Source organism: Scheffersomyces xylosifermentans (genome assembly GCF_036884685.1).
Source record: "Scheffersomyces xylosifermentans strain CBS 12540 chromosome Unknown RJT20scaffold_1, whole genome shotgun sequence".
Classification (NCBI taxonomy): Eukaryota; Fungi; Ascomycota; class Pichiomycetes; order Serinales; family Debaryomycetaceae; genus Scheffersomyces; species Scheffersomyces xylosifermentans.
In genome coordinates, this window is record NW_027042939.1 from 2,085,859 (window position 1) to 2,100,982 (window position 15,124).

General features: G+C 38.1%; 5 protein-coding genes and 1 non-coding gene across 6 annotated transcripts; 4 read left to right on the top strand and 2 right to left on the bottom strand. All coding sequences in view use genetic code 12, as the record gives it.

Annotated features, from left to right (window-relative positions):
• Positions 1-106: 106 nt before the first annotated feature.
• RJT20DRAFT_124508 (transport protein particle complex II subunit) lies at positions 107-4,030 on the top strand. The gene has a single exon (XM_064916263.1). The coding sequence runs from the start codon at positions 352-354 to the stop codon at positions 3,790-3,792; it is 3,441 nt and encodes a 1,146-aa protein (XP_064777340.1). The 5' UTR covers positions 107-351; the 3' UTR covers positions 3,793-4,030.
• Positions 4,031-4,229: 199 nt separating this feature from the next.
• Positions 4,230-5,971, top strand: RJT20DRAFT_124509 (uncharacterized protein). The gene has a single exon (XM_064916264.1). It carries the CDS (start codon positions 4,357-4,359, stop codon positions 5,758-5,760), a length of 1,404 nt encoding a protein of 467 aa, XP_064777341.1. The 5' UTR covers positions 4,230-4,356; the 3' UTR covers positions 5,761-5,971.
• Positions 5,825-6,660, top strand: RJT20DRAFT_14981 (uncharacterized protein). The gene has a single exon (XM_064919013.1). The coding sequence runs from the start codon at positions 6,011-6,013 to the stop codon at positions 6,275-6,277; it is 267 nt and encodes an 88-aa protein (XP_064777342.1). The 5' UTR covers positions 5,825-6,010; the 3' UTR covers positions 6,278-6,660.
• A 1,438-nt stretch (positions 6,661-8,098) lies between these two features.
• RJT20DRAFT_124511 (ferric reductase transmembrane component precursor) lies at positions 8,099-10,457 on the top strand (the record flags this gene model as incomplete). The annotated part of the gene is made up of 1 exon (XM_064916265.1): positions 8,099-10,457. One exon carries the CDS (start codon positions 8,102-8,104, stop codon positions 10,319-10,321), a length of 2,220 nt encoding a protein of 739 aa, XP_064777343.1. The 3' UTR covers positions 10,322-10,457.
• RJT20DRAFT_t19 lies at positions 10,443-10,516 on the bottom strand. Its single transcript has one exon. It is a non-coding gene; the product is annotated as a tRNA-Asn (tRNA).
• Positions 10,517-11,171: 655 nt separating this feature from the next.
• Positions 11,172-14,762, bottom strand: ZCF5 (Zcf5p; the record flags this gene model as incomplete). Its single annotated transcript, XM_064921364.1, has 4 exons — positions 11,172-11,425; positions 11,579-13,771; positions 13,973-14,195; positions 14,487-14,762. 4 exons carry the CDS (start codon positions 14,760-14,762, stop codon positions 11,172-11,174), a joined length of 2,946 nt encoding a protein of 981 aa, XP_064777344.1.
• Positions 14,763-15,124: the final 362 nt, after the last annotated feature.

Consider the following 15,124-nt stretch of genomic DNA (forward strand, 5'->3'; position numbering starts at 1 on the left):
CAGAAGCTATCCGAGCGCGACTTCCGACCTTCACTTGTATGGTATTTACATATTTTTTTGAAGACACGATTTATCGATCACAGTTAAAGAAGGCAACTTCAAATGGAATTGGAGGAACTAACACTACAGAATCCTATTAAGTTAGGATTCTATGACCCCTTTAACATATATTCACATGTAAAGGAAGATTTCGAAGGAAAACTCCCGTTGACGAATTTGCATTGGAAGTATCATGCTTCTAAACCGTTGAAATCAATACCTTTACTTCCTGTAGAGCTCATAGAAGAAGTACCAAAAAAGAATACTAGTGCCACACATCGGATTGAAAATGGTGGGATATATGTTCGAATCATGTTTGTTCAAATTGAACACATGGACACTTATAGGTCTCAAGTTCGACCATTGATCAAGGAATGGCTTAAGAACCTTGTACTAAACTCTAGAGTTGAGTGGATGATAGTGCTATACATTCCACCTACTGCAAAGGATAAACATTCCACCATTATAAAAACATCCTATTTTGACAAGTTAAAAATCGACTTTGGTGAAGAAGGAAAAGAACTACCATCTATCTTCGAAGGTAATTCATATCCTATGCCCACAAGACGTATCTTCAAAGTCAAAGGAACCTCAGACAGTAATATTAATAGATTGGAACAGTATAATGATCTCATTTCAAACTTGAAGGATTTACTTATAACGTCATTCAGCAATAACTACCGCTACTTGAGCGATAGGCTAGCTGGAAATAAAGCAATATCATTGGATAGGTTTCATACAAGGCTCAACTTGGCTGACCTCTTGCACGACATGAGGCTTTTCCAGGATTCGTTTGATACATACATGTTGGTTGAAAATGATTTGAACCAACTTTATTCTACAAACAAGTCTTTGTTTGATCTCGAAATACGGGATCTTCCGAAGTCTTTTCTGAAGTACAAGTTCGAATCATCATTCCAGTCGTCTGAGCTTAGCCTCTCCCTTACAAACAAGAGTAAAATCAATCTATTCAGAGCAAAGTGTGTGATGTTCAAAAACCAATCAGTTCTCCTTCAGTCGCTCGCTAATTTTGCGAATACCATTTCCATTTCAGCAATCTTCATTTCAAATTTGCTACAGAAGCTAATCTATTTCTTGAATGACATTTCAAATACATTTCCGGAATCGAACTTGAATGAGTTTGTGTTCTGCGTAATCGATAATTACTTGAACTTACCTATTTGTAACAAGTTGATCGAAGTCAATACCAAGAACAACGAGTCCGATGAAGGTAATAATTACCAATTGCATGAAATATTGGAGTTCAAAGGAGAATTGAAATTGTTCCAACGTTCAAAACTAATCAGAATTGCTGAAGCCTATGGCTACCGTATTAATGGGCCCGAGTCAGTTTTAGAAGACATACCTTTGGACGATTCCCCCTTGCCTAAAACAGTTCCTTCTCCGCTTTCGTATCCACCAATAATATCAGCAGTTGCAACTGAAGGCGCTTTTTACAGTTACTTTGAATCAGTGACGGAGCAAATCATCCAGGACATGGTATTCTGTGGAAGAACCAGAACAATAGACCTCCTAAGTATAGATCTTGCGCTCCTCAATTACCAGAGGGGAAACTATCAAGAATCGCTCAACATACTTGAAGATTCATACGAATTCTTCATTGTCAATGGCTGGAACTTTATGGGAGGATTTTTATTGGAAATCTACTTGGATTCCATTCAAAAATTGAAAAATACTAACCATGAGCACATACTCTTGACTAGCCTCAAATTGTTGTCGACTTTGATTGAAAACTGTAAGAATAATGTCACCTTTGGAATCAATTCATATCGATTGATCAAGAGCAGAGAACAAATCCAAAAGCTATACGATAATGTAGTAATCAACTCTCTGAAATTGGAAAATGTGGTTGATTATCCACTCGAAAGTATTTTCCACACTGAGATTTCACCATATTTCCACGAAGACAATGATACGCCCTTGGATAGGTACTTCTTGCAATTTGAGATAACTAATCTATTTGATTTAGAATTCGAATTTGAGGCAGTTGAATTGCATTTGATCAACAAAGATCTTGAAGAAATTTGCTTCTCCAACGAATCCGTGAAGTTAAAGAGCAAGACCTCGCAGACTGTGAAGCTTTTCTCGAATTCTTTTAAGCTAGGAAACTTTGGACCTTCAAGGTTAACTGTGAGAGTTAACGAGAATTTGCAATTTCTGAAGGAATTTGAATCATATAAACAGCCAGACAGGAGTGCCCTTGATGCGAATGCGACCGTAATCCAGAGTACTAATAATTCGGTAGCTGTCAACGAAAGTAATGCTGGATATGGAAATAGCAAACTGAAATTCGATGATATTTATTTCCATCAAAGCTTGTACAAACTTCGATTAGATATAAAAAATACTTCTGTGATAAGTTTGGGGACAACTGAGTTGCTTGTTCAAATTCAAAATGGAGACAATACCATTGAAAATGTACAAGTTGAATTGATTTCTTTAACGGAAGGTGTTAAGCTTGACTTTGGAACAGTTGAGACCAAGCTCGATAAATTGGAGAAAGGAAAAACTCATGATCTAATTATTCCGTACAAGTACTACAATGACAACAAAGTAATCACACTACAAGCCGACGTGATATATACTGTTGATGGAGAAACGTTCTCTCACCTGTTGAGAGTCGAAGTGGATACGACATTAACCATATCTGTCTCCGTCCAGGATATTTTCAAGACCGACTTCATCTATTCGAAATTTCAAGTCGGAACTTCAAATCCAAAATTGCCAATACGAGTTATATCTAACAGCTTATCAACGAAAAATGCCCATTATTCCATTACGAAACCCATGTGCAGTGTTCCATCCTTGGTTACATTTGGTGAGCAACCAGCATCCTTTTTCTATAAAATCATACCTGATTATAACTATTCAATTACATCATCGGATATGCTAGATTTAGTTGTGGAATATTCAAATTTAGCTGATGAATGTGATTTGTACTTGAATGATAAGATTCTCACTGAATTGCAAGCTCAAAACCTTGAAAAACACTGGTTTATATTTAAGAATTTGGCACTTCAAAAAGTGACATTTGATTTAAATAACTATGGTATCAAGCAATTTATCAAAGCAATCAACAGAATAGAAGTTGGCATGCTTATCAAGAAACTAATATTCAAGTATGTTGAGAAAAAAGAGGACCAAGATAACTTGGTTGCGGTATTTGATACAATTTTCGGTGAGGAGATGTATGTACAGCCTGATCCGGTTTTCGTTGTCCGAAAGCTTTTCATTTCAGTTCCTGTGCCAGTTTTAAGGTATTTACAGATTTTAGACTTTGAATATGAAAGGAAAGCAAGATATCTTGTTGGAGAGCCTATTTCAATGAAGCTCAAGGTCGAGACGGTTACGAAATGGTTCGAATCCAAAGACGAGATTGCAGCAGATGAAAACATACCAATCGCAGAATCATCTCCGGAGAAGATTAATGGCAGTATTCAATCAAAGACGGAAGAAACTTTCCAAATGCTCGTCCAAAATGATGACAATTGGCTAGTATCTGGTTTCAAGAAGTATAATTTCTCAATTGAGAATGACAAGAAGTCGAACTCGTTTGAGCTTGAACTTGTGATGATTCCTTTGAATGTGGGCAAGGTGCTACTTCCAAGGGTCACTATTAAGTCGTTGGCATCTAAAACAGACGTCGACACTTCAATGGATATGGAAATTAGAAACGGGATCGAGGCTTTGCTTATAGTCCCTGAGTTGGAGAGTATTACGTTTTCTCTTTAAGTAGATTAATCATTACAATATTAGAATTAATTGATGATGAAGAGGGTAAGAAGAGTGTTTTTGACGAGCTTGTAGTAAATTGCCGCCATCATTTGGACAATGTTTTGGTCCATTTCAGGATGTAGTGAAAATTTTCTAAAAATTCAAGCCCTATACTACTACTTCCACTACCTCTACTACCTCTACTACCCCTGCCACCCCTGCCACCCCTGCCACCCCTACTACCTCTACATTCACAATTGACCTGCACTACTCTCCTTTCCTTCTAAAGACATTAATTAATCCTCAGCAGATCTCTTTTTTTGCATCCAACCTGTCATTGCTCGGAACTCATCGCTCGTTATACCCACGTGACATAATCCTGTCAAATCGGTAGTGTCGGTTCGGATAATATATATCTCTCCAACCACAGCCTCATGGAGTAACAATAAAGATGAATGATTTTTTAAACTGTATTGAAGTAATTGCTTGGTCTGTTGCATTTTAGTAAGCTTACGTCTATATATGACTTCAGCACTGATTTAGTGTGTCAATTAAGTTGAGGTAGCCGCAGTATACTCCACCATGGTTAAGGATACTACCTACTATGATATTCTAGGCGTTGAGCCATCAGCCACTGACATCGAGTTGAAAAAGGCATACAGAAAGCAGGCTATAAAGCTTCATCCAGATAAAAACGCCAATGATCCCGAAGCAGCATCTAAGTTCCAAGAGCTAGGAGAAGCTTACGGCATCCTTCAGGATCCCAACTCTCGTGCTATCTACGATGAGATGGGAGTAGATGGTATGAAGGAGAGTAACACTGCAGGTGAAGCCGCCAATGTTGATCCGGCAGAGTTCTTTGCCATGATCTTTGGTGGTGAGGGATTCAAAGACTGGATAGGTGAATTATCTATGTTGAAGGAAGTCAGTCAGACTGCCGAGGTCTTAGACGAAAATGAAAATAAAGAACAGGGCAAAGAAGGCGAGAGTACCGCCAGCACTGCTAGCACTACCGCAGATACACCTGCTTCTCAAGCAGCAAACATTAGTAACTCGGTATCTGAATTATCCATATCAGACCAGAGTAGCTCAACCAAAATCAACAAGCCTTCAGGAACTGTAGGAGAGCTTTCAAGCGAAGAAATAAAGAAGAAGAAGAAACAAAAGATGACCCCTGAACAAAGACAGGAGATCTTGAGACTTCACGAAGAGTCCAAAAAAGCAAAGCAAGCCAGAGTAGATGAATTGGCTGCTAAATTACTAGCAAGAATCGAGAAATATGAAAGCGCATCAACCAATGCCGATAGTTTGAAGCAATACAAGAGCAAATTGCTTGAGGAATTAGAAGACTTGAAGATTGAGAGTTTCGGTATCCAATTGCTTCATTTGATTTCTAAGATATATATCCAACAGGCCAGCGCTACGATTCAATCATGTAAGACATTTGGAGTTTCAAAGATATTCACTAGTGTTAGGAGCAAGACAGATACTGTGAGAAACGGTTACTCGATCTTGAAAACAGCCCTCGATGCTCAAAGCTCCGTGGAACAGATGGTAGCAGAGCAGGAGGCCATGAAAGAAGCAATTGCCAATGGAATTGAAATTCCTGAAAAAGAGAAGTATGTATTGGCAGAGATGGAAAGAATGATCACCGGAAAGTTCCTTGCCACTGCTTGGGCCACCACCAAGTTTGAAGTCGTTGGCGTCTTGAATAAGGTGTGTCACGCCGTATTGAACGATAAAAAGTTGAGCAAAAAGGAAAGAATAAAGAGAGCTGAAGCAGTTACTTACATCGGAAAGATTATGGCTGCAGTCCAGAGATCTCCCGAAGAAGAAGAGGAGGCCAGAATCTTTGAAGAAATGATGGCAGAGGCGCTGGCCAAGAAATCTCGTAAGAACAAAAAGTCCCAAATGTCAGACAAAGACCTCGAGGAGTACTTGAGAAGAATGGCTGAGGCCGAAGGTGCCGAGGATCCCACCCCATAGAAGTAAACAATTCCCTATCTAATACTTTAATTTCGGTGTATATAATTAATGTATCCATTTCAATAAATGATTGCAAAAAGGATGTACTGTGGTAAATCACGTGCCTCATATCTCTGGGCATTATTCGGTAAATGCACGCCATCCTCCGGACCGATCGACAAGAAAGCAAAATGAAGAGAATTATAACTAAGCACTGCCATAGGAAGAACCATCAACTTGAATTAACGGCAATAATTAATTGGAGCAAAAAATGGCGAACAGTAAGCAGGTATTATCCTTGTACAAGCAGATGTTAGAAAAGGCATACAAATTTGACAACTACAATTTCAGAGAGTATGCTAAGAGAAAGATTCATAACTCATTCAAAGAGCACAAGGGATTGACCGATGAGAAAGAAATCAACCAGTTCTACAACCAGGGAATCAACAGTTTAGCACAGTTACACAGGCAAACCACGATTTCTCAGATGTTCACCTTCGACAAGTTGGTTGTTGAACCTTTGAAGAAGCACCATTAGAGGCAAAATACTGGATTGATGTGAAAAAATTCGAATCCTTTTGGATTTTTGATGGCTCCAGCGATATGGGAAAATAATCCGATTTCGACAAATTTTACTTGCAAATAGTTATACTTAAGAAGAGGGGATGGGTAAATAGATACAATATAATGATTTTTATGGCAAAATTGATTGGATGTGACGACATGTAATATTAAAGCCACGAGTAGGAACGAAGTAGATCAAAGGCGAATAGTCCAACCATTATAGTGTACAATCTCTTTGTAGTGCTACATTTTAATGCAACATGTCTGATAAGATGGCGAAGGGTGACAAATATTTTTTTTTACGAGAATATCGAGGTAAAACTCTTAGCTCTTGTAGGTTATTACCTTAACTAGACTTAGGGCTAATAGTGCTGACTCCAATGTAGCAGATTTTCAGAGGATCCATAAAGAGATGATCTGAATGTTAAGCCCCAATTTCGTCGAGGGGGGCAGGGTAGACTCAGCTGATATTCCACGTTGGGACGTACTTGCCTTTACTTTGTCTAACCGGTTTACCTTTGCATTTTTGCCGCCAAGAGCAACCCCTTACTATCCAAGAAAATTTTGTCCTTTTAATCCACAATCGACACTAAACCGAGTTCAACAGTACCAATAAGCAACGCTCCAAATGGTGCATCAACATAGCCTTACTCGACACATGATAAAATCTAATCTTATCAGATCGCTTATAATTGCGGGAAATGGGCTTTTCCGTTTCGGCCAAGTGAGAACTGCATTGCATGTCATGTCGCAAATTTTCTTGTCCCGTATTATTGGAACTAAGTTTGCTAAAAAGATTGGTAAGAGGACAATATTTTTCAAGTGCTGGCCACGGCTATACCGCCTCAGATGGTATGCATAGGATTGCAATTTTAGTTATGCCCATCCGATCAGTGAAGTCCAATTACTGGGACTCCAGACGTCTTCCTCGTGAGACTCTTCAGATCATTCTTTCAGTGCTCACTTTCAGTGCTCATACCATGGAAGCTAGTTTGCGAGTTTCGCTCTTCAGAAAAGACTTATTTTTGCACGGCAATACCTCTTGACTTCAGAAGAAAGTTGTACTCTAGTATTTTTTATAATTAGCTGCCGGTGGCTAGTTTTTTCTTGGTCTTTTTTAATTTTTTTTGGTCAAATTGTATAATTACCGGCCGTGCCCTGTTACAAATGCTACAAAAAATGAACCAGGCGTCACAGTTCGCAATTTTTGGGCTGGTTGTTGAGTTTGAACAATGTAAATAGGAAAATGTGAAATAGTGACTTCAATTGATTCGTCAGTAACTAGTGTGCCAAGAACTGAAGGGTACAAAATTGTGCACTCATAACCGGGAAAATGTAGCGGATTAATTAACGATAATGCATTCTCCTCAGTTGACACACCACAAAAAGCTTAAACGTTTACAAGTAGGGGAAGGGTATAACTTGCAATGGTTCAATAGCCGCCCCCATGCAGACAACATATACTTTTCTTCGGCAATTCACAAAATATGATGTCGTCGAGAGCCTCTTAACAATAATCTCTCTTAAGATAGCATGTACCACAACGATATGCCAATGCAATAAAGCGAATAGACCATTGTTTAACTGCAATTTAGTTGAATAGAGGCTTTTAATTGGTTCGAGAAACTTTAAAGGAGTTGGTCTTTCCCGTAACCATAGACCAAAAAGATAACCAATCACTAATGCTGTTAATTGGGATGATAAAACTATCAAATTTGCAGTCCATCCAAGTATATATAGGTGAAGAACACACTTCCAATTCTTTATTCGAATTTATAATTCTACAATACAAGTCAAAATGAGATCAACCTCATGCCTTCTCGTCTTCTACTTCATTGTAGGTATTTTTGCAGCTTCAGGAAAACCTGATAGATATACAGAGTATGACATTGCCTTACGTGCTTGCACAACCTTTATTGGTAAGTCAGCAACTGTATGTATCTCTCAAGGTAAGAGAAATATACCTTATAAGTGCTATTGCGGTACATCTGCTGGTTTTGGAACTTTGGTAGATTGTTTCGTAAAAGGTTATGACAATCTGACTGGTATCATTAATGAATTCATTGAAACGTGCAGTAATCAAGCTAATATCACGATGACAGAGGAAGAGTTTTGGAAGAAGTACTTCATATCTACCTCCGAGATGAAGAATGTAAGCTTAATTGAAAATTCGAAGCCTCACTCCAAAGCAGAAAAAGCTCCCTCCAATGAGAGAGGAGGCAGAAGTACTCCAGAACCAGTTAAATTCCCAGTCTTAATTGATTATTCAAAATTCCCACCGTATAGAAAGGCCTACAGAATGAACATGAACAATTTCAACTTAGCCATGGATTTCGGAAGTGGGCTTTTAGGCTATTGGGCTGGTGTTTTAGTTGTCGCTGGAATTGTTAATTGGACAATTAGATTATTCCCTGGATTAGTTGAATACTTTACCGGCAGGTTTTCCAACTCCTACAGAAGATATATAACATTAAGTGCTCTAGTCAAAAAGAAGAAGACTAATGAGCAAAAGATTTTAGGTATTTTTGATTGCTTGGTTCCTTCAAGAATGGAATCAATAATTATCTCTGGATTCGTCCTCTTAACGGGGTTCTTTTCTGGATTTCATATCCACCATATTGAGAATAATCCGATTTATCCAACATTAGCTTCAGAGCTAGGTCATATGATAGCTGACAGAACAGGAGTTGTGGTGTGCTTTATAATTCCTTTGTTAATTTTATTTGCTGGTCGCAATAATTTCTTGCAGTGGTTGACCAGATGGAATTTTGCAACCTTTATTACATTTCACAGATGGGTGTCGAGAGTTTCTGTTTGGTTGGTAATCGTACATTCCATCACATTCACTATTTCAGATATTAGTACAGGTAGATATACTAGACGTATGCAAAGTACTTTTATGAAATGGGGAACTGTTGCTACTATCAGTGGTGGGATCATCCTTGTTCAAGCCTCTCTTTACTTCAGAAGAAGATGGTACGAAACATTTTTGATCCTTCATATAATTTTTGCAGCATTGTTTATTGCTGGTGCGTGGTACCATACTGAGAGATTTGGTTACGGCAATTTCTATTATGCTTGTGCAGGTATTTGGTCTTTTGATAGGGCCGTTAGATTAGGAAGGTTAGTTCTGTTCGGCATGCCACTGGCCACAGTGACCCTTCTAGCTGATGAAACGTTACGTGTAGTCGTGCCAAAGCCAAAGTACTGGAAGTCCATTCCTGGTGGACATGCCTTTATCCACTTCATGAGACCAAGTTGTTTTTGGCAATCACACCCATTCACATTCACAGAATCCCCTGATGCCGATGGAGCCATAGTTTTTTATGTAAAAGTTAAAGGAGGAGTCACTCATGGCTTGTATCAACATTTGTCAAACTTCCCTGGTAAGACTTCTACTATTAGGGTTTGCGTTGAGGGACCATATGGAGAACCTTCAAGCGCAAGATCGTACAAGAATGTTCATTTTGTTGCAGGTGGAAATGGTATACCAGGAATATACTCTGAATGCTTTGATTTGGCAAGATCTTCTTCCCAACAATCCATTAAATTAACCTGGGTTATTAGGGAATGGAAATCCCTTTCTTGGTTTTACGATGAATTAAAACAACTTAAGGACACAAAAATTCAAGCCACTGTTTATGTTACAAGACCAAAATCATCTACGGGAGTGGAATACTTGGAAAACATTAATTCAGAGTCCACTTCATCTCAATTCGAAAAGAGTGAGTCTAGTGATGAGAAATGCAAAGAACTTGACTCTACTGAAGACACTTCATCGGTAAATGACATAGTTGAATCGCTTAAAGGTGAGTTGGCCCATATCAATTTCGAAGAAGGAAGACCAGACATCGAAAGCCTAATTATTGAAGAAATTAAAGAAACGAACGGCTCATTGGCATATGTCACTTGTGGCCTGCCTTTGATGGTTGATGACATCAGGTATGCTATTGTCAGCAACTTGGATGCTACTAAGTACAGAGTGGAGTACTTTGAGCAACTACAAACTTGGACTTAAATATTTAATAGATTTTATAATATAATTCACTTTCAAGTTTGATAAGTGGTAGATTTGAGTACAAACTCTTTGTATCCTAAACGGTTTTTACTCCAATGATGTTTTGGGTGCAAAAAAATAACGACCTCGGTGAGGATCGAACTCACGATCTCAAGATTAACAGTCTTACGCCTTAACCAGCTTGGCCACGAAGTCATTTTTCTTGAACACTGTACATCATTTCTTAAATGAGGACATTTATAAAAATTTAAACATCCGTGACGCAATAAAAAAATTCACTATCACTGTCTTTCTCTTATCTCTCTAATTCGTTTAGTTAGTTAGGAATAAAGATATATCCCTTCAAAAAAAATTACATTAGCTTGTTCAGTTCATTGGTTGAAATTAAACAATTATAAAAGAATCTTCCTAAAAAGTTTAAAAAAAATAAGCCATTATGCTGTTGCTCTTTAAATTCTTTTTAGAGAACTTGATGTACCGTTGGAAGAAGAATCATTTTGAAAACGCATTTTTTCTGTTATATCTAATCTCCGAACATAGGAACGGAGATATAGCTTTGAAGGTTTTCCCTAATAACATATCATGGTTCTAGATGTAGGATTGTTCACTTCTCGTGGACCGAGAAGGAATTGAAAAAGGAGATACGCTCGTCGACCCACCGGTGTTCGTAACACCTGGAGGTTTTTCTGTTTTTTTATTCTTAAAAGTTAGCCAAGATATTTCTTGCTGCTGTCAAAATTATAAAATTTTTTTTTATAGAATCTTTTATTTGTAGAACATAAAATTTATTATGTTTAACAATATATTTACAACCGATAAGTAGAATTAAGTGGATAAGCCATAAGTGAAGCTACACTTTGTGTATGTAATCCATCAATTCATGGAGGATGTTCTCTAAGCTAGAGTAGAATGCACAGTAATCGTTAATATCAACAAAATTGTTCCTTAAATCGTAGTAAATCTTCTCGTTTAATTGGATCAACTCGGTCTTTGTATCTGCACTTAAATTATTGTTAACAATTGATAACTTATTGTTTGCTTGGCTCCTGCTAGGATCCAAATTCGGTGTATGAATAAGAGAGTTCGAAAACATATCCATACGATCTCTGTTGTTATTTCTCGAATTATTGTTGCTGTTGCTATTTGCCGAATGAGAAGTATGCCCCGTATTATGGCTACTATGCCCACTATTGATCAGATTGTGAGTGGGCGTTAGAGTTGTGCGGTTAGTGTCATGACTGCCACGATGATGATGACGATGATTAGAATGAGGATGGAGCAATTGATTTTGTTGTTGCTGTTGTTGTTTCTCTTGCTTCTTCTGCTCTTCTTCTGCTGCCTCTAAAAATTCTGAATCATTAAAAATAGGTTGGGGAACATCCATAACATTAAAAAGGTCGTTCATGTTCATATAACCAGTAACTTGATAATCAAAGAACTCAATGCGGCCTCCGTTCGCTCCACCACTAAGAGTCGAATCGTTATATTGGTTGATTAATTCAACAATATTGTATCTTTTCAAAAGAAATTCCCAAGTTAAGTTTGTCAACGATAACATCCTCTTATATTTTTCATTCTTGAACCACTTTCTGTTTAGAATGAACAATGCCTTATTAATCAACTTCACATAAATGCATAGTTCATTTAAAGTCATAAACTCGTATTTCAACTTTACTGTGATTATAATGAACATTAAAATAATAGAGTCAAGGGGAATGGTCCTTTTGATGTACCAATTGTACTTTCCAAACTTAATGAAGTCATTATACTTCAAAAAATCATTCAAATTATGCAAAATTGAAGGAATCAAGTTATTATGCATATTTTCATACGAAAATTTTTCAAATTGGTTGAACCTTAGCAAAGAAATAGACGAGTTATTGAAGTTTTTGATAATATTTGCTTCTTGGATTCTCCCAAAGGTATCTTCATATTGACTCAAGGAAAGAATGCCGCCCCGAGTCTTTGTCAAATTCTCTAATTCAGCTCCACCCTTTCCCTTTGATTTGACGGATTTACCATCATCGGAGCCGTAATCATTTGATGTATTATCACCAAATAAAATCTTCTTGTGTAGCAACATAAGGGCCCTATCCACAAAACTCCATGAATGATTCTTGATGAAGTTGATTAAATTCATTTCCTGAACAGTGGTTGGCGGATTCAATTTATAGAATTGGTTCATTCTGAAAATTGATTTATGAATATACTTAAAATAGTCTATAATCATTCCTTTTATCTCATTTATCTGGTTTGGAGTGATATCTGAGGATAAACCATTGTGTAAGTGGTATACCAACTCACTCAGTATGCGGTCATATTTAAATTTGACATTCATAGAAAGGATGCTTACGTTAAGCTTCTTTTCCTTAATTATACCTAATTTGTCAAAAATTGGCTCCTCTTCTTCTGGCATCAACACATTAAAATCTTCGAATTTACATACTGGGGGTAAGCAGAAATTATGTGAAGTCAAAGCATCTAAGCCGAATATTACCCACCAGAGCAATCTTCTGAACTTGATAACTTCCCAATCATTGATACGCAAGCTAATTAGAGGATCCTTATGCATTTGCAAAAATTTCGCATATCTAATGATTTGGGACATTTCCATTGTTGATGGATTTGGTGATGTGGATTGAATGATGACGTTTCCCAATAATAATGGGATTGTCTTGATGCCATGGGGGTAGTTGTAGTATTGACAAATCTTGTTGAAAGCCTTCAAATAACGATTGATGTCTTGGTTTAGGAGTAAATTGTCATATTCTTCGAATTCAGAAATAGTTGAAGCATACAAAATTGGGAAATACAATGTATAAAATTGCAAATAGTTGAACTCTGCTTCCCCATTATTGGAACCACCCGAATGGGTCGAGCTGGTACTTTCTGGGCTAGCCTTATTCGCATTCGTGTTATTATTACCAGGAGCGCTTTCTGATTCAAGATTCCAATAACGTTCGTGTTCCTTCAAAAAATCGCTGAGATTCACAACAATGGGTAGCAAAAGATGAACAGAGTTGATGTACCTATCAATTAACTCAAATGACCGCTCTTTTCCGCTGGGCAAATGATTCAACAAATCATCCAAAAGATGCTCATTGTCGTAATACGTATTGGTTCCATATAGATAATTGATTGTAGTAGCAGGATTTGAGGAATATGCATTTAAGGAGTTGTGCAATCCTGGATTGTTAGGCTGACCTTTAACTTTAGGTGGCTTTGAAGCGTTGGAAGGAGTCTCGGCTCTTGGAGCAGGTTCATCAACATTGCTGTTGAGGTTTCTTATAAAAAAGGAGTTGATGTTGGTTGTGCTGTTTGTTTGCGATAACGATGGCGGCATATTAGCTTGAGTCATAGGTGAATTGACATTGGAGGGTAAGTTGGAGGCGAGCAATCCCTCCTGGTGAGCAAAAGTGAAGGAACTCAAGTTGAAGGAGTACTGGTCCTCTTGGTTTCCAGAACCATTATTTCCAGCATTTCCATTACTTCCTATATTGTTTGGCATATTTGGTTGCTGAGTAGAGAAGTTGGTATTGAAGTAGTTATTCGTGATATTGTTAGAGCCACTGTTAGTGATAGGCGTCTGTAATACACTATTGGCAATCAATGGCATGTTGTTTAAAGAAGTAGTATTGTTATTATGCAAACGGTTTATATTGTCATTATTAGGGTCATTGTCATTATTTTCATTAGCTTGGTTCGATGCGGGATTGTTTTGGAGGTTGAAGTTCAAATTTAAGTAGTTGAGGGAAAGCTCAGGGATTATTGGGTTTGGTGTAGAAACTTTGGTATAAGGTTCTGCGTCATTGTTACTGTCGGTTGAAACAGCATTATTACTTGCTACTGCATCCATAGAAAGCATTGCATGAGACTCTAAGGGCGCGCTGTGCTCACTTGGGTGATTGGAATCGTGAGAGGACGAAGCGTCATCCTCCATTTCGTCATTATCCTCAATATCCTCTTCCTCCTTCAAATCGTGGTCCATGACAGACTCTGTCGAACTGAATGAATTTCTATTGTCGTCTTCCAGAAGCTTGACAATACTACTACTTCTGCTTTTTGCCTTCTTATTAAGGGTGTAGTTCATTTCCTTCGTAACCAAGCCTCTTGATTCCTTCTCCTTTTCAGTCAATCTAGCAGATTTCTTACCACCCCTACTGACCCTTTCGTTGATAAAATATTTGCATTCCACACCCAATTTTTCGCAATTATTACATACTGGCTGCATTCTGGAGCACTTGATCTTCTTGGAGTGGCAGTATATACAGCTCAAGATCTTTCTTTGTCTTGTTTTCTGGACTTTCATTACTTTTCCGTCTGCCAATACTTTCAACTCCGACTTTTTGGCAGGTGCTAACAACTTGAGCGAGCCAGCTGCTGGAGTTGACGACGATGAAGTGGGCGATGTGGAGGTTACTGTAGAACCTGATTGAGACATTGTCGACAGCGATGATATTGAAGGTGACAGGGGTGAATTTGTATTGGCTGAATGGGCCGATTCGTGAGCCGATAGAATGGTAGCAGATTTGCTGGGCGACATGGGTAAGTTGTTGAACGAAGAGAGTTGGATGTAGTCTACTTCCATGATATGGTAGTAAAGCGCGGAGTGTGGTTTTATGGATTCCGGCTGGCTGGGGGAGATGGAGCTTTTGGTGCAGATGATTTGGTGATGACCGTTGATAGTAATGGGCTTGAGCGATTGCAGAGGTCCGCAATGTAGGGTGGCTCAAATCAAAGTCCTCTCGTAGATACTAGAAAGGTCCAAACGTAGAGAGGCTCTAAAAGAGTGTCGGAAATAGC